The sequence below is a fragment of the Alligator mississippiensis genome, chromosome 1 (assembly GCF_030867095.1).
Source record: "Alligator mississippiensis isolate rAllMis1 chromosome 1, rAllMis1, whole genome shotgun sequence".
Taxonomy (NCBI): Eukaryota; Metazoa; Chordata; order Crocodylia; family Alligatoridae; genus Alligator; species Alligator mississippiensis.
This window is the reverse complement of record NC_081824.1, coordinates 484,992,779-485,010,612: the sequence shown is the minus strand read 5'-3', so window position 1 is coordinate 485,010,612 and position 17,834 is coordinate 484,992,779. Positions and strand designations below refer to the sequence as shown.

Sequence of the window (17,834 nt, the reverse complement as noted above, 5' to 3'; positions counted from 1 at the left end):
AGGCAGGAGAGGATGACTCCAGAGCAGCCGATGTGGCTCCACGCACGGCGCAGACTCAGCGATGCTGGAACACCCACAGGAAGAGACGCCGGGTCCTCGTCTGGGCAACTCCCTCCTGAGCGGAACGGAGGGACCCACCTGACGCCCGGATCCCATGGCACGTGCGATTTGCTGCTTGCCTGGATTCAGGACGTCACGGCCGTGATCCCAGACCTCATCCAGCCCTCTGATCACTACCCCTTGACCCCCATCCATATGGGCATGTAGGACGCTTACGGAGACAGGAGCACAGGTGGTTTTCTCATCTGTTCTTCTGGTGAGCAGACATGGATGGTGCCACAAGGCCTGCATCAGAGAGGTCAACCGGCAGCTTCGGACCTGGTGTTACCTGGCAGGTTTGGATTCCTCGACCACGGCTCGCACTTCCACACAGGAGACATACTAGGGCAGAGCAGGCTAAATCTTTCCCTGAAAAGTAAGCATGCATTTCTCTTCCAGGTTGACTGATCTTGTACAGCAAGCTTTAAACCTAGGTTCGTTGGTGGATGGGGATGCAGAGGTCAACTGGTGACTTCGGAGCTGGTGTTACCGGGCAGCTTTGCATTCCTCCACCATGGCCCGCCCTTCTGAGCAGCAAACATGCTAGTGTGGGTCAGGCTAAATCTCTCCCCGAAAGGTAAGCGTGCGTTTCTCTTCCAGGTTGGCTGAAGTTCTACGGCGAGCTTTCAACCGAGGTTTGTCAAGGTGGAGGAACACCCTTCTCAACACAGCGGCTGAAAGGGATCTTGGGAGTCAACATACACTCCAAGATGAACATGGGGTGACAGTCAGTAAGGCTAACCGGACCTTGTTGTGCATCCACAGATGCATCTCAGGCAGGTCCAGGGAGGTGATCCTCCCCTCTATGCAGCACTGCTCAGGCCACAGTTGGAGTACTGCGTCCAGTTCTGGGTGCCGCACTTCAAAGAGGGATGTGGCTAACCTTGAGAGGGTCCAGAGGAGGGCCACTCACATGGTGAAGGGGTAGCAGGGCAGGCCCTACTAAGACAGACTAAACGGCCTGAATCTATTCAGCCTGCACAGGAGAAGACTGAGAGGAGATCTGGTGGCCCTCTATGAACTCACCAGTGGGGACCAGCGGAAAATAGGTGCAGCTCTGCTCCCCGAGCCCCACCTGGGATAACAAGGAACAACAGCCACAAATTGATTGAGTAGGTTCAGGCTTGATATCAGGAGGTCATAAGCAGAAGACACTTGAAAAGCAGGGAGAACACGACAACACTTCAGAGCTCACATGGCTCCAGGGAGAGGCAAGAACCACAGCTTTACCCAGGGAAACGAGGGCTTGGTAGTTCCTCAGCATCTGGTCCTGGTAAAGCACCTTGTCCTCCTCTTCTAGCAGATCCCACTCCTCCCGTGTGAAATACACTGCCACGTGCTCGAACACCTCCCGGAGCTGCAGGCACAAGCGTTACAGCATCAGTGTCTCCTGCCCCCGTGGCCCTGTCTGTACTCGCTCTACTACAAGTATTTGCACCTTAGCCACGGATGCAGCTGTGGACATAGGAGCTCGTGTGTCGGCCTCAGCCCAGCTCAACATGAACCATTTCCTAGGCCCTTGGAGGCAGCCCAGGCAGCACATTTAGAGGCAGGGAGCCCAGCTCCAGGGACTGTGACCCGGCCTTCCCGTGCCAGCACCTCTGGCTCTCTGCATCCTGGAGCGCTCGCCTGCTAATGCAGCCTGGGGGGTTTGCAACTCTGTCACCAGAGACGTCTCACTCTTCTTGTCTCTGCTCCCCAAGCTCTTGACAGCACCCCTGGCTCCTCCTGGGCTCTGCCCCAGCTGCACTCCCACCCCCACTGCCAGCTGGTGCCCTGCTCACCTCCATGCTCTGCCCCTGCTTCACCGGCCTGCCCTGCCCCTCCTGCAGCTGGCCCGGCCCAGGCGTCAGGGAGCCGCTTTGTCCCCGTCTCCCTGGGGAGGGTCTCTGCAGCTCCAGGTTCACAGGCTCTTCCTCAGGAGGCTGCTGACCTGCTCTGCTCAGGGTCCCGGCACCTGCAGGTGGAAGAGAGTACAGAGGTGGGCCCTGGGGTGGGGGCAGGGGAAAGCCCTGCTCATCCCCTGGACTGGCCTGGGGCGAAGGGAGCTGGAGGCTGCAGTGTGTTGAAGAGGGGGGAGACTCATGATCCCACAGCTCTTGCTAAAAGACCTCCACAGGCACGAGGCTGGAGATGAGCCCAGCGCTGGTGGTGTTGAAGCGCTGCGTCCGAGCCGGCAGGGACATCGCTCCCGGGGGAGAAACTGCCGTGATGCTGGCGCTGTGTCACATCCACATTTTTAGGGGGGAAGCGGGGAAACGCACAGCACAGACATGTGAAATGCTGCCGGGGCACCGGGAGAATAGCCACGGACGTGTCGGAGCACGGACCCGCCGAGCAGCTCTGGCAGAGAGAACTGGGGACGCGCCCGGCCCGGGGTGCTGCTTGAGAAGCGTCCACGTGCCGACAGCGCCCACGTCTGCCTGTCCCGGGGCTGCAGCAGGACGGAGGCCTGGGGGGTCAGACCTGCATGACTGGAAGTCACGGGGACTCCCACGTCCCGTCCCCTGCACCAGCCGCAGCGCAAGGGGGACAAGGAGGCCTGCACCGGCCTCCTATTGGTGGATATTATTACAACACGGATCATTAGCACGGCAATGACATCACCGACTGTGACCGCGGCCGCACGGCAAGAGCCAACAGCCGTAGAGCGTGTGTGTGCGGGGAGCTGCGAGGAAGACGCGGGACCGCGACCCGCCAGACAGACCACAGCCCCGTCCCAGCCGCGCCGCTGGGCTTTTCCATCTCATGGCCCGTCCCGGGCAGCAGCTGCTCGCTGCCCCCGCCCCGCCCCCCGCCCTTGCAGCATGTGTTGTGTGCCCCGCCCCGCCCTGCTCTCTACTTGTCTGGCAGTAGTGAGGAGGGGACTCGTGCTCTCTGGGGCCCGTGTGACCTCGCGCACCGAGCAGGCGGGCAAGGACCTGGCTCCGGGCGGGGCGGGGCGGGGGCCCCTCTTTGGGACACGGGGCAGCTCGTGCTCCGGCCCGGGCGCTTCCCCACCGCTCGCCCGCGGCCCCGCCTTGCCCCTCACACGTACGGGGGCCCGGGGACGGATCCACGTGTCCCGGGGGGGGGCGCCTGCTGACGGTACCAACCAGCGCTCTCCCCGTGGGGGGGGCTCACCGCGGGGCGGGGGCGGCCGGGTCTCGCTGTCCGCACACGCGTGCTCGGCGCTCCTGCGGGGGGCGGGGCTGCTGCGCTGGAGCCCGTGGCAGCCGTGGGCTTCCCCTTCCCGGCGGGAGCTGGAGGAGCAGGACCCAGGAGGCGTGCAGGCAGGAGGGGCTGAGGGTGCAGAAGTCCCTCGTGTCGTCCAGACCGGAGCTGGTCCAGCACCGAGAGCTGTGGGGGCAGGACGCGATACAGGCCATGCAGCCCCCTTGCGAGGCCGAGCTGCCCTCCGCGACCCCACAGCTGGCAGCGCGGGATGAGCTCCCCACCCCAGAGCCCTGGCGTCAGCTCTTCCGTGGCCTGCGCTACCAGGAAGCTGAGGGCCCAGGGAAGATTTGTAGCCGCCTGCGGGAGCTGTGCCGGCGCTGGCTGGAGCCCCAGCGCCGCAGCAAGGAGCAGATGCTGGAGCTGGTGGTGCTGGAGCAGTTCCTGGCCATCCTGCCCCCGGAGATGCGGAGCTGGGTGTGCAGGTGCCGCGTGGAGACGTGTGCCCAGGCCGTGGCCCTGGCCGAGGGGTTTCAGCTGGGGCAGGTGGAGGACGAGAAGCTCCAGGTGACAGCCTTTGTTTGGTGCCATCTGCACCTCCACGTGTCGGGGGATGTTCCCCCCAGATCCCGGCTCCCCAGTGACACACGTGTCTCGTCCCCAGGTCACCGTGCGTGTGAAGGGCGAGGAGGGGTCCTCAGACCAGATGCAGCCCCCGGGGGCCCTGCCGGAGCCTGGTGATTCCCGGGGGCAGCAGCTGAAGGCCCGTGGTGAGGACAGGCCTCTGGAGGAGGCAGGAGATCAGGAAACCCAAGGGCCCAAGGTCAAGCTGCCTCATGTCCCGAAAGAGGAGCCCCCGCCCAACCCGGAGCCAGGTCCTTACCCGCCTTTTTGATGTACAAGGTTAACATAGGATCAACATGCAAATAGTAGCAGTTACCTCCCCACACCCCCCGCCATTATTACTGTTGGTTAGTGGGTTTAGGTCAGTTGAGTTTGGGGGACAACTAGGTAGAAAACAGGGTGGGAGTGGGGTCGCAGGCTCCAAACAAGCGCTGCACGGGAGGACAGCGAGCGGAGCAGAGCGGGCAGTAGCCGGTGGCTCTTGAATGAGTCCAAGGAGTCAGGGACAGGTGAGGCGCGGGATGAAGTCCTGGCATGCAGTTAGGAGCCTGAGCGGCTGTCCTGCGGTTGGGGTGAGCGGCTGCAATGCCTGCCCCTGACAGGGCCGCAAGGTTAGTACCTGTGTGGCTGGGGTGGGACAGGGCTCTGGTCCCTGTGGGTGGTCCGAGGCCCAGGATCTTTCTCACTGCCTGCGCCGTGGCTCTCAGAAAGATGCTTTAGATGACTGGCTCTTGCCGTGCTGCCATGGTCACAACCACTGATCTAATTGCTGTTCTAACAATCAGTGTTGTAATTATATCAGTCAATAAGAGGCTGGTGCAGGTGATGTGGAAATGAGAGATCCCAGTGGCCTCTGGCTGGGCCAGGTGCAGTTTCCTATTTTCATAGTTGGTCGGGTCGGAAGGGACTTTGACAGATCATCATGTCTGACCCCCTGCCATGAAAGGAAAGAGTACTGGTGTCAAAAGACCCCAGAGAGGTGTTCATCCAGCCTCCTCTTAAAGACCCCCAGGGTAGGAGCCAGCACCACTTCTCTTGGAAGTTGGTTCCAGATCCTGGCCGCCCTGACAGTGAAGTAGCGCCTCCTGATGTCTAGTCTGAATCTGCCCTCTGCCAGTTTGTGACCATTATTCCTTGTCATTCCTGGGATGTTACCCAGACCTCCATCCTGCTGTGGATCCCTGAGACAGGGGAGGCCTGGGAGCTGTCAGCACGTGGAGGGTCCCCAGGCGGGTGCCCCGTACCAGGCCCTTCCCCAGGTGAGGTGAGGAGCGGTGGGTCTCCCCTTCCCAGTGGCAGGAGGCCCCGTCCCCCAGTGCAGAAATCTCTCTGCCAGAACAGTTTGATGGGTCCGTGCTCCAGCAGGTCGGCGACTCTTGTTCTCCCGGTGCCCCTGGGAGCATTTCACATGTCCTGGAGTAGACTGACCCTGGATTCCCCACCCCAACATGTGGACACGACCCAGCACCAGCATCCCTCCAGATCCTTTCCCAGGGAGCGAGGTCACGGTGCCGTGATCACCATCAGCACTGGTGCAGTTCTAGGGGCTCGTGTGCAGCCTCTTGCCGGTACAACAATATGTCTCCCTTCTCCAAGCTCTTCCACGCACTACAGCCTCCAGCTCCCTTCACCCCAGGCCAGTCCAGGGGACGAGCAGGACTTTCACCTGCCCCCACCCCAGGGCTCACCTGTGCATTCTCTTCCACCCACAGGTGCTGGGACCCTGAGCAGAGCGGATCAGCAGCCTCCAGAGGAAGAGCCTGTGAACCTGGAGCTGCAGAGACCCTCCCCAGGGAGGCGGAGACAGAGCAGCTCCATGACGCCTGGGCTGGGCCAGCTGCAGGAGGGGCAGGGCAGGCCGGCGAAGCAGGGGGAGAGCATGGAGGTGAGCAGGGCACCAGCTGGTGGTGGGGGTGGGAGTGCAGCTGGGGAGAGCCCAGGAGGAGCCAGGGGTGCTGTCAAGAGTTTGGGGAGCAGAGACCTGAAAAGCGAGACGTCTGTGGTGATGGAGACTGCAAACCCCCCAAGCTGCATTAGCAGGCGCGTGCTCCGGGGTGCAGAGAGCCAGGGGAGCTGGCATGGAAAGGTCTGGTCAGAGACTCTGCAGCTGGGACTGCCTTTGCCTGCAGACGTGCTGCCTGGGCTGCCTCTAGGCATTGATGAAACAGGACAGCATTTCTCAGCCTGTGGCGTGCAACGCAAAAGTGGGTCGTAAGAATAGTTGAAAGGGTTGTGATCGAACTTTAAAAATGGATTCTCCTTTAAAAGAGAAAATCATGGGATACCTTGCTTTTCCTTTTCAGGTTGGCAGAGTTTGAGCCTGTAAGACTGCTTGGGGCTCCCCCTGCCCCACCCACCCACCCCAGCCCAACACACCCATTGCCTGCCCCACAGGCTGGGGTGCTGGGCCCTGGGGGTGGGGGGCAGCGGGTTGGGAGTGAGGGGCACTGGTTTGGGACTGGCCATGGATGTTTACAAATGGGTCCTGACACAAAAAGGGTTGAGAACCCCTGAAATGGGACATTTTAAGAGCTGAGGCACCAGGGAAGAGCCCCTCTGGGTACTCCGTGACAGCCAGCTAGCACCAGGGAGCCCGGGGCAGCGGTCTCTACAGCTGAGCCCAGCAAGGCCTCTCCCGCCTGCCTAGGACTGGGGAGCACAGAGGGTCTCTGCAGCCGATGCCAGCAGGGTCCCCCCAGCCCATCAGTTTGGCAGGAGTGAGCTGCACACCTGGCTGCTGATTATGTGTGTTAGTGTGAGGGGAGGCAGAAGCCGGGATGGATTTGCAGCTTACAAATGACCTGAATCAAAGGCGCAGCACAGGTTTTTTCGATTCCACACTCATTTGATAGGTTTGAATTGAAGGATATGCACAGACCAGACTATTAAATAGAGAGAGACTTTTGGATACCAAGTGCAGAGGGGCAGCGTGATGGGAAGGGGGACAGTGCTGGGAGAGGGGATGTAAGTCAAGACCCCCCCACACAAAGGGGACACAGCAGCTAATCTGGTTAATCAGAGAAGACTGCACAGTCCCTGTGTGGACCGTGCGTAACACAGCCCAGCCTGCATTTGATTTCTGGTTGCACAACTCCATGTTCAGTTTTGTGTTGCAGTGTTTGGTGTAAGGACAGCTGCTCTGAGGCCAGCACTGGGAAGTCCAGGGAGGTGAAAGTGTCCTGCCACAAGCCTTTGTCTCTTCCTCGACCAGATGTTGGAGTGGGGTTGATTCAGTCTTTCCTGGAGAGATTGCACCATCTGGCAGTGTAGACAGCAGTGGGGCACTGTAAGCAGGGGATGCCCTATAAGAACAGTAGGGGCCCAGGTGGATGACCCTCTGATGCCACGATCCATGTTGTATGGCTCAGTGACGATGTGGTGTGCATTGAGGAGGGAGCAGTGTTGCTCCCTCCTCAATGTTCGTCAGGCTCCGTTGCAAGGCCTGGTGCCTCGGTGAGAATGGGAGTTAGGTATCCTGTTGCTTGAGAGAGGCTGTTTGAGGTTGGGGGACTGCATGTTAGCCAGGACATGTCCGTGCCCCATAGGACACTGAATTGGCCCTCCTTTGCCAGGAGGAGATGGAGGTCATTAATGGTGTGTCCTGGCTGGCGAGGACTCAGTGGGGCCAGGCAGGGAAGCTCGATGCTGCTGCTGCGATCCAAGCACCGCCATGGTGAGTCACCCCCTGCCCACACAGCAGCAGCGGGAAGCACAAGTCTGCGCCACACCCCCCGCTGTGGGCAAGGGTGCCTCGTCGTGGTGGCACTTGGCTCGTGGCACCACCACCAAGCTGTCCCACCCTCCTCTGTCCTACCACGCCGCGTCCTGCTCTCTGCCATGGAGGCCTCAGGAGGCGGGCAGCAGGAGCAGGAACCTGAGCCCGCAGCTGGCAGCCCTCCCTACCACCCCATAGGCTGGGCTGCACTAGTCAGCACCTCCCTCAGGCTGCAGCCACGGCCAGGGTGCCGCGGAGCAGGCAGGGCTGGGCTGGGCAGAGTGCTGTGGGTGAGGACTGAGGGAACCAGCAGGGCTGTACAAAGGGAGTGAGTCCCCAGCAGGGCCAGGGGGCTATGGGGGGAGTGTGGGGCAGCAGCAGGGCTGGGGGACTATGGGTTGGGAGCAATTTTTTTTCTTTTATGAGAGAACTTGCAGTTCTCAAACAGATAAAACCAGGATCTTGCATGTCACGTGTCAGCTGAGTAGCGTACCCCTGTCTGTCCTGGCTAAGCGTGCAAAGGGCTGTAGTGCAGAGTGAGTGCAGACAGGGCCATGGGGGCAGTGGGGACAGGAGACATTGATGCTGTAACGCTTGTGCCTGCAGCTCCAGGAGGTGTTTGAGGACGTGGCAGTGTATTTCACACGGGAGGAGTGGGAGCTGATGGAGGAGGAAGACAAGGGGCTTTACCGGGACCAGATGCTGAGGAACTACCAAGCCCTCGTTTCCCTCGGTAAAGCTCTGGTTGCTTTGCCCTCGAGCCATGTGAGCTCTGCAGTGTTGTTGTCATCTTCATAGTTTCATAGCTGGTCGGGTTGGAAGGGACCTAAGCAGATCATCAAGTCCGACTTTCCTGCCCATGCCAGGGGGGATGCTGGGATAACACGACCCTGGCTAGGTGATTGCCTAGCCTTCTTTCGAAGGCCCTGAGGGTTGGAGCGAGCACCACTTCCCTTGGAAGTTGGTTCCAGCTCCTCGCCGCCCTGACAGTGAAGTAGCGCCTCCCGATGTCTAGCCTGAATCTACTCTCAGTCAGCTTATGGCTGTTGTTCCTTCTTACCCCGGTAGTGCTCGGGGGAACAGGGACCTACCATGGCCTGCTGGTCCCCCTTGGCAAGTTTATAGGCATCCAGCAGATCCCGTCTCAGCCTTCTCTTGTGGAGGCTGAACAGGTTCAGGTCCCGTCGCCTCTCTTTGTAGGGCCTGCCCTCCTGCCCCCCGATCATGTGAATGGCCTCCTCTGGACCCTCTCCATGCTGTCCACATCCCTCCTGAAGTGCGGCGCCCTGAACTAGATGCAATACTCCAACTGTGGCCTGACCACGTCCCCACACTGTCGCCCCATGTTCATTTTGGTGTCAATACTGACTCCAAGATCCTTTTCTGCCTTCTTCCTGGTATTAACACTTTCATCCTCATGAACGTTTGGGCGGGGGATTAAATCCCTTTGCTCCCCACTGCTCTGTCCATGAACAGACCTCTCACACCTCATACTTGTATATATTCCTCCTTCATTTTATCCAGCTGCCTTCCCTGGAGTCTTTCCCCTTAATAAAATGATTTCCCTTTGCCTTCTCACGGTGATCATATCATTTGCCATTCATTGTGCCTCAAAATGCACTAACAGCCATTCCTTGGGCAGTTATTCTGATTTCCTCCCTCTCCTGCCTAGTGTGTCCTGTTGAAACTCATTTCCACTCATTTGCCTGGAATTGCACTGGTGTTTGCTTTCCTATGACCATACGTCCAGTACCTGGATGAAAAGGACCATCCTCTTCCCCCTGCTATGCCTTCCCTTTCATCCTAAATGTCCATTCTCCCTTGTCCTTCAAGTCCTTAGTCTAATCCTTGAGTTCATTGGCTCCATTCCCCAAATTTCACTTGCTTATTTTGCATCCAGTACCAATGGTTAAACTCTCTCTAACCACTGCCCAAGCAGGATATCGAGGTCCCACACCTGACTTGATCTGCCGCATCCAGTGAGAACAGGTCGAGCTCTGGGTCTGCGATGATGTGTACTGTGGGGCAATCTTGAGGCCGGAGGACCTGCTGTCAGGTGAGTTGTGGCTGTCCGCTCTACCCAGCTCCCCTATCAAAAATGCGTTGTGCCGAGGGTGAAAGGGAGCCTGTAAACTGCAGACCTGTCCTGCGCTGCCATTTCAGGGTGCTGACCTCAAATAGCTTGTGCTGTCACGTGTGCAGACAGGTGTTGTTCCAGGCCCTGAAATTCAAAGTGTCAGTAGTCTTTTTGCCAAAGACCCCCAAGGATTGACATGGCCCCTTGCCCATTTAGTATCAGGTAAAGTTTAATAGTAATTAAATAGTAATTTAATAGGGCCTGAGATGATGGGGCTGAGAGCTGGGCCAGAAACCCTTGTGAGTCTGCAGCTTAACCCCACCGAGTAGGGAAGATGAGACTGGCACAGGGACCTGGCACTGCCGCACCCCCAGCACTTGGGCCTTTGGCAGAAATACCTAGTTTTCTAGAGAAAACACAAGCACCAAGTCCTGTCCTGCTCTGAGGCCCATCCCAGCACAGGGAATAGCAGTACTTGCCCCTTGGCAGCGGGGCAGGGACTAATCTGGTGTTTCTTCCTCCCATGCAGGACATGCCTGGTTGCTGAGCAGAACCGAAGAGCAGGGTCCTGAGGAAGGGGCTGGAAAGCTGGAGCCACCATGGGCTTCCCTGGGGAGTATGGGTGAGGTGGATTCCCTGAGCCCAGCAAAGGACCAGTGGCACAAGGGATGCCCCAAAAGCAGGAGAATGTAGCAGTGAACGAGGTGCCATCTGTAGTTGGGCGTTGGAGTGAAGAAGGGGAACAAGCCCGAAACAGCCCAAGGTGCAGGGATGAATATGTCATGCTGAGACACCAGAAGAGAACGAAAGGAAAGGCGCACTGGAGAGAGACACTGCATGCAAACCAGGGCAGTGTGGAGGAGCTGGTAGTGAGGCAGGAGCTCGCTACCAAGCCCAGGGGGAGAGGCCACTCCTGCCCTCAGTGCAGGAAAAGCTTTAGTTGCCCCTCGCGCCTGGCTCTGCACAAGATAAGACATGCTAGGAAGAAGCCCCATGTATGTGCCATGTGTGGGAAGCACCTCACCTGCCTCTCAACCCTGGCTGCTCACCACCAGGTCCATTCTGGACAGCTCCCCCACCGCTTCACCAAAAGGGGGAAGAGCTTTGTGTGCAGCTTGGAGCTGCTCAAAAAACAGTATGTGCACATGAAGAAGCATCAGTACCGCTGCGTCACATGTGGTAAGACCTTCACCCATTTATTCTCGCTGGTTCAGCACCGTCGGATGCACTTGGGGAGGAAGACGCACCGCTGCAACAAGTGCAGGAGGAACTTCATCAGCTGGCAAAAGTTGTCCCAGCACCGGTGTGTACAGAAGAGGCAGCAACCACACTGCTGCACGAAGTGTGGGATGAGCTTCAGGCAGCCCTCCAGCCTGGCCAGGCACAGGTGCATGCACACACAGGAGAAGCCGCATCGTTGTTCTGTGTGTGGGAAGAGTTTTGCTCAATCCTCCACCCTTACCCTGCACCAGGCCCTCCACACAGGGGAGAAGCCACATCAGTGCTCTGTGTGTCGGAAGAGCTTCACCTACATCTCCAGGCTGAAACAGCACCAGCGCATCCACACAGGGGAGAAGCCATATCAGTGCTCTGTGTGTCGGAAAAGCTTCACCCACTCCTCCAGCCTGACATATCACCAGCTCAACCACACAAGGGAGAACCCACATCAGTGCTCTGTCTGTGGGAAGAGCTTTACCCAATCCTCCCAGCTAGCTGAGCACCAGCACATCCACACAGGGGAGAAGAGACATCAGTGCTCTGCATGTTCGAAGAGCTTCACGCACTTCTCCAGCCTAACACAGCACCAGCGCATCCACACAGGGGAGAAACCACATCAGTGCTCTGTCTGTGGAAAGAGCTTCACCCGCTCCTCCTCCTTGACTAAGCACCAGCGCATCCACACAGGGGAGAAGCCACATCACTGTTCTGAGTGTGGGAAGAGCTTTACCCAATCCTCCCACCTGACCCGGCACCAGCTCATCCATACACGGGAGAAGCCACATCAGTGCTCTGTGTGTGGGAAGAGCTTCACTTGTATCTCCAGCCTGACACATCACCAGTGCATCCACACTGGGGAGAAGCCATATCACTGCTCTGTGTGTGGGAAGAGCTTCACCCGCTCCTCCTACTTGAACAAGCACCAGCGCATCCACACAGGGGAGAAGCCACATCGCTGTACTGAGTGTGGAAAGAGCTTCACCAAATGCTCACACCTTGCCCAGCACAAGCGCATCCACACAGGGGAGAAGCCACATCGCTGTTCTGAGTGTGGGAAAAGCTTCACCCAATCCTCCACCCTTGCCCGGCACCAGCGCATCCACACAGGGGAAAAGCCACATCAGTACTCTGTGTGTGGGAAGAGCTACACCCAATCCTCCAACCTGGCCAGGCATCAGCTGATCCACACAGGGGAGAAGCCACATTAGTGCTCTGCATGTGGGAAGTGTTCCACACTGTCCTCCAGGTGGGCCTAGCCCCAGCATGTCTACACAGGGGACAAGCCACATCAGTGCTCTGTGTGTAGGAAGAGCTTCCCCCACTCTTCCCATATGGCCCAGAACCAGCTTATCCACAAAAGGGAGAAGCCAGATCAGTGCTATGAGTGTGGGAAGAGCTTCACCCACTCTTCCAAGCTGGCCCAGCAGCAGTGCATCCACAAAGGGGGAGAAGCCACATCATTGCTCTTAGTGGAGGCAGAGCTTCACCTACTCCGGCAGCCTGTGCTGAACACCAGTGCATCTACACAGGGGAGAAGCTACATCGGTGCTCTGAGTATTGGAAAAGCTTCCCCCATCTCTCCCACCTGTCCCAGTATCAGCACATCCACACCCAGAACCATCTCTAATTCTGCCAGCTGTGCAGGAAGCCCTGGGAGATGTCTGCCTGCTCAGCACCCACCAGTGGTGCATTCAGACAAGCACCCCCATGCTGGTGACCTGAACAAAGAGTTCCCCCAGGCTTTGTCCCTTGTAGGGTACAGTTGGAGTCCAGAGGCTTACCCACAAGTTTTAATTGTGGGGAAGGGGTAAGAAGAAACACCTCAGGCAGAGATCAGCCCCAATGAAGGGGAGATGAGATTTGTTTTTTGTAAAAATATATTTCTCTCTCTATATATGGTTGTATGTATCTAAATCGATCCTGTTACAGAAAAAAAAAAAACCCTGCACCCTTTCACCCACACTCCCGTGCACCTGCGCACCCGTACAAAGGCCTGCTGGCCACCCGTACCCATTACAATGTCTGAAGCCATGTGCAAAATACACACAATGCACCCAGTCCTTTCTGGTCTCTCCAACCAGCCCTCCCTTCACACCTACTCATGCCCCGTTTCTGGGGTCAGGTACTCTGCTCAACTGGTCTCTTCTTCATTGTCACTCCAGCTTCCACTGGAGGACCCACTGCTGCTGCTGTTGTCACTGTGGCTGTCCTCCATACCACTTGTCTGGTCCTCTTCTCCGCTGCCGTCACTCTCTTCTTTTGTTGGTGGGGGTTGTATGGTCCTGAGCCACGTGTCCCTGTGCCAGATAGTGTTTGCTGCATCTTCTCCATGTGATGAGGAGATGATCTTTGTATCAGGCTTGGAGCCTATGCATTCCCCATCATGAATTAAAAACAGATAGTAGTCCCAGGGGAAGAAGTGCCTTAATGGTAGGGTGACCTCCCCCAGACGGCTGACTTCAGATGACACCCAGGGACTTTCCTTGGCTGCCTCCCAGCTTTCTCCTTCCTCCTGGTCCAGGGCTTCTGGCATATGAGCCCCTGAGTTGCAGGGAGGAGTTCATTTATGGCTGAGGAAGCATTCCCTACCCTCCTCCCTGACCTCGCCTTTCCTCACCACCACATCACCCCTCTCCCAGAGCTGCCCATGCCCAGTGGGGTCTGCCAGGAGCTGCTACTGCCACCCTATTAGCCTTTTTTACTGTTTTGCTTTTCAGCCTCTGCAGACCTGTGCAGCACTTGGTACCTGCTCTTTGTTAGACCCTGCCTCTATGTGATTCCCAACAAGTAGGGAGAAAATGGATCGATGCACGCATTGCTCGTCAACAGCTTTATTCAAAGTGGAGACATCTTTGGGCCAGCTTCAACAAATTGGGGAGCTGCAATGAACATTAGTTCTTTTCATATTTATATACCTTCGTTTTTACTCATTAACATTTACCCCACCTTTGTCTCTCCTTTGCTCCACCCTTAGTCCTTCCCATCTTAAGCTCCACCTTTGTCTACTGCTTACTTTATTAGCATGCAGTTGCCTTTGCACATCATTCATTTACATGTCTTCTTGCTATGAGCGTGTAGTAAGCATGTTTGGTATTACCCTAAAATAGAATAGTTTTCTGATAGCATACTGTTAGGTTAACAATAATTTGGATTATTAAGAAGTATTAGCTTTGCAGCTGAATACAAGGCATGACCTGTGGCCTAGCAATGCCGCTGACCACAAGGCAGAATTGTACCTAAGCCTTTGCTTGTGTCAAGTAATCATTTTAACTGTGTGAAGCATTTTTTGAGTAAAATGCAGCAAGTAAACCTGTTTCTGTGTGCTGTAAAATCAGCTACAGCAAGGAACAAGATAGGACAAAGAAGCCATTGTTCTAAGTACAGTGATCGTGTCCTTAAGAAGTATCTACTACTGTGCAAGTTCTTGCTAGTGTATCATAATGTTACTGTTACTTAACTTTTAGCTTTTAAAAAGTGCGAGTTCAGCGTAATAAAAATATGCTGTTATAAAGATTTGTAAAGCACCGCCCAAGTATTGCTTTTGTCAACCCTGTAGTCTTGCCTTATTGTAAAAAGTATAAAAAATCGCCTCACCCTTGAGGGGGGGCCATTTTTGCCTCTTTGCTGGCTTAATGGTCATTGCTCGAGCAAATATAATGCAGTAAAACTTTACCCGTGGTTGTCTGGTTCCTATGCAGCTAGACAATGAACCCCAGGGAGTTTTCTCCCACCACAAGCGCATGCTTAAAACCCTGACCTCTGCTTCTCTCCATCACTTGAAGTGTCTTGCTGATGTCTTCACCATTTCCAAGGTCTTGCTTGTGCTTTATCTCCTAATGATAGCTAGAGGTCTACATCTTGTTTCTTGTACACAGTGAACTATATCTCTTACAACAGTACTCTATTGTTAGGAAAATGCTTGCCTAAGTGTCTTGCAGTGTTACTTTTAACATACCATTCTGCCTTCTGGTCAGCAGCTCTGCTAAGCCTATTATTCAGCTGCAAATCCAATGCTCCCCAAGATCCAAATACTGTCACCCTGATACTCTTCCCTCCCTCCCTCCCTTTTTTGCATTCTCTCATGACATCCCTGCTAGCAAAGCTCCTGAACTGAACATGGTACCTTGTGGTTGGTGTCTGTGTCCCCTGCAGAGCTGTGCTGTGGGAATCCTCAACCCTTTCCAGGGCAGATCTCTCTCTCACTTCCCAGACCCTTGTCTTTCCGAAGATTCACTGTTACGCAGAGCTTGATCCTAAGCCTCAGGAGCAGGAGTTGGTCCCATTCAGGGCTTCACTCCCCTGTCCCGCTGTGCAGCCAGGACCCTGCCATGGTGAATGAACCCTGGGCAGGAGGCAGTAGAGTCCCTTACGTGACTGCAGTGTGGTTGGAGGGGTGAAGGAGGTGGAGCTGGTGGCAGGTCCTACCTTCCCCCCTGGGAGGGTGGGGAAAGTATAAAAAGATTCTCCTGGTGAAGTGCAGCACATTGTAATCTCCCACTCAGAGTACTGAGGCCTTCCTGAAAGTGCCACAGCCATTTGACTCCATCATAATCCTTGGGACATATACTGTTGCACAGATGCCCAAATCACCCCCATATCCCTCAGGTAACTGCCCCCTGGCAGGGAGTGTGGCCCTACCACTGCTTCCCCAAGAGAGGGAGGATTGCAGGGAGGGGAGACCTCCCTCCCTGGGAGTCGCTGAGCTGTTCCAGCGTGTGGAAGGCAGGGGAGCATGTTCACACAGAGGTAGCTGGGCTGCACACATGGGCTCCTGCTGAGATAGCTGCTTGTGGCTCCTCCGAAGGCAGGCAGCAAGCAAGGCGGGCATGAGCCAGAGACCCCAGGACCAGATGCTGTGGGCAGAGGTGAGAGACAAGAGCCCACATAGCCGAGCCTTTCCACTGGAGGAAGTTGCAGGACTCTGTTCTCCTGGGACAGGAGCAGGATGTGAGACTACTGTGCCAGGCCTGGCTATGAGTAAAGGCAGCAGTGGGGAGAAAAGCCTTTGGCAGAGGGGCTGGGGTGGGACATGGGGAGGCTGCTGAAGGGCCTGGTGTTTCTGCCACTGCCCATGAGTGCCCTTTGCCAGCTCCATTGGATGGAGAGAGCAGGAGGGTGCTGAGGGCAGCTGGGCACAGGGAGACTGGAGGGCAAGAGGAGTGGTGCAGTGACTAAGGGAAGCCCTCACCTCCTTCGCCCCATGGATGGTAGATCCCTTCTTAGAGCTACATCCCCGCTGTTTTCTCCTCTGTGCTCTCCTTCCTTGACTCCTTCATGACCCGCTCTGTCCTCTGGAACATCATCTCTATGGCAGTGGTTTTTGTTTTTTGTTTTTTTTTTTCGATAAAAACATTTTATTAGAAAACCAGACCACAACAAAGGGCTCAAAACAACCTGCAGGGGAAGCGCCGTGACCACGTAGGCGGGCTACCCAGGGCAGGGGAGACATCTTGATCCTGAATGTGAGCCCCCCACTTTTGCTTGAGGCGGAGCAATGGGGGAGGTGGAGAGGAGAAAAGTGCCGAGTTTAAAGGAAGAGGCAGCACGCAGGCCAGCGATGATTTTGGATTGCTTTGGAGCAGCGAGTGAATCGTCTAAGGCCTTGAATACCAGCATGAAGACAGTGATTGGTGAGATGGCAGAGGGCGTGGCGGAGGAGGAGGTCGGGGAGTGGGCTACGATTGGCCGAAGAGGCAAAGTGGTGCCTTCGGAGAAGGGGAAGACTGGTGGCACTGCCGTACCGGAAGTTTCTGGAGAGGGGGCGGCCCCAAGGCAGGAAGAGAGGCGGAGCTATGCAGGGAACAGGGATCCTGCGGGGATGTTTATGGAACCTTCCTATCCTTTGTGGGGAAAAGGAGACCCACGGGGAAGAGTGAAACCGTGTTAAAGCCACCCTGAATCCCGAGGGACTGAAGGGTCAGACCACTATGTTGAGAGCAGACTTTATGAACAAGATTCGGTTTCAGGAGTTGCAAGTGAACCCGAAAGACTTAAGTTGCGTGGTGGCTTTTGATAATTTCACCACTGGAGCATTACTTTCTGGAGGAGAGAGGCGTACTCTGCCTTCTGGGCTCGGTACGCTGAAGTGGCAGACAAGGAGGAATTGCAGGGGCTGCGTTTTGAAACTGGTCAAAAGTACCGGGAGAGGGCCTTATATATCAAGATGTATTCAGATGAGCTAGAGCAGGAAGATATGAGAAGGTGGCTGGAGGGGCGGGTCGACAAGATCCTGGATATCCAGCGTGTCCTGGACCAGTGGCAGATCTGGACCGGGGCATGGAAAACCAGAGTGGCCCTAGAAGATCTGAGACACCCCGGTGGGGTGAGGCACCTGCCCTCCCTAGTGTCCATAGGGGCCAACTGCGGATATGTGATGTACCACAGCCAGCCGAAGCTGTGTAGCAGGTGCGGCGTGAAGGGCCACATAGCTGCCTTCTGTAGTCTGACGGTTTGCTACAGGTGTGGCGGCATGGGGCACCGGGCCAAAGCCTGTTAGGAAAAAGTGGAGTGCACCTTGTGTGGAGGTGAGGGGCACCTGCAGCGCCAATGCCCCCTGTCCTACGCCAACAAGGCACGAGAGTCTCACGCAACAGGGGAGAGGAGCGGAGAAACTCCGGGAGACGAGGAGACCAACATTTTAGACACAGGCACCCGCAAAGTCGAGGAAACACCAGAGGTGGAGCAGAGAAGCGACGTGATCGAGACAGCCAGCCAACTCACCGTGTCGGAAGAAGAGCAAGAGATGGAAGAAGAGCTGAGTGAGGGAGAGGGTGAGGAGACACAAATATCTGAGCCAGCAGACATGGACCTGGAACTGGCTGGGGATCAGGGGAAAGAGGCTTCTTCGGTGAAAAGAAAGAAGAAACGGAGTGCAAAGCCAAAGAACAAGCGGCTAGAGGTGGAAAGGGGAAAGGTCCAGGAGACAGAAGGAGGAATGCTGGAAACAGC

General features: G+C 56.4%; 2 protein-coding genes across 2 annotated transcripts; both read left to right on the top strand.

Moving 5' to 3' along the window:
- Positions 1-3,434: 3,434 nt before the first annotated feature.
- On the top strand, positions 3,435-4,008 carry LOC132249304 (zinc finger protein 446-like). Its single transcript, XM_059724030.1, has one exon. It carries the CDS (start codon positions 3,466-3,468, stop codon positions 3,991-3,993), a length of 528 nt encoding a protein of 175 aa, XP_059580013.1. The 5' UTR covers positions 3,435-3,465; the 3' UTR covers positions 3,994-4,008.
- Positions 4,009-9,689: 5,681 nt separating this feature from the next.
- LOC106740472 (zinc finger protein 883-like) lies at positions 9,690-12,780 on the top strand. The gene has a single exon (XM_059723991.1). It carries the CDS (start codon positions 10,337-10,339, stop codon positions 12,092-12,094), a length of 1,758 nt encoding a protein of 585 aa, XP_059579974.1. The 5' UTR covers positions 9,690-10,336; the 3' UTR covers positions 12,095-12,780.
- Positions 12,781-17,834: the final 5,054 nt, after the last annotated feature.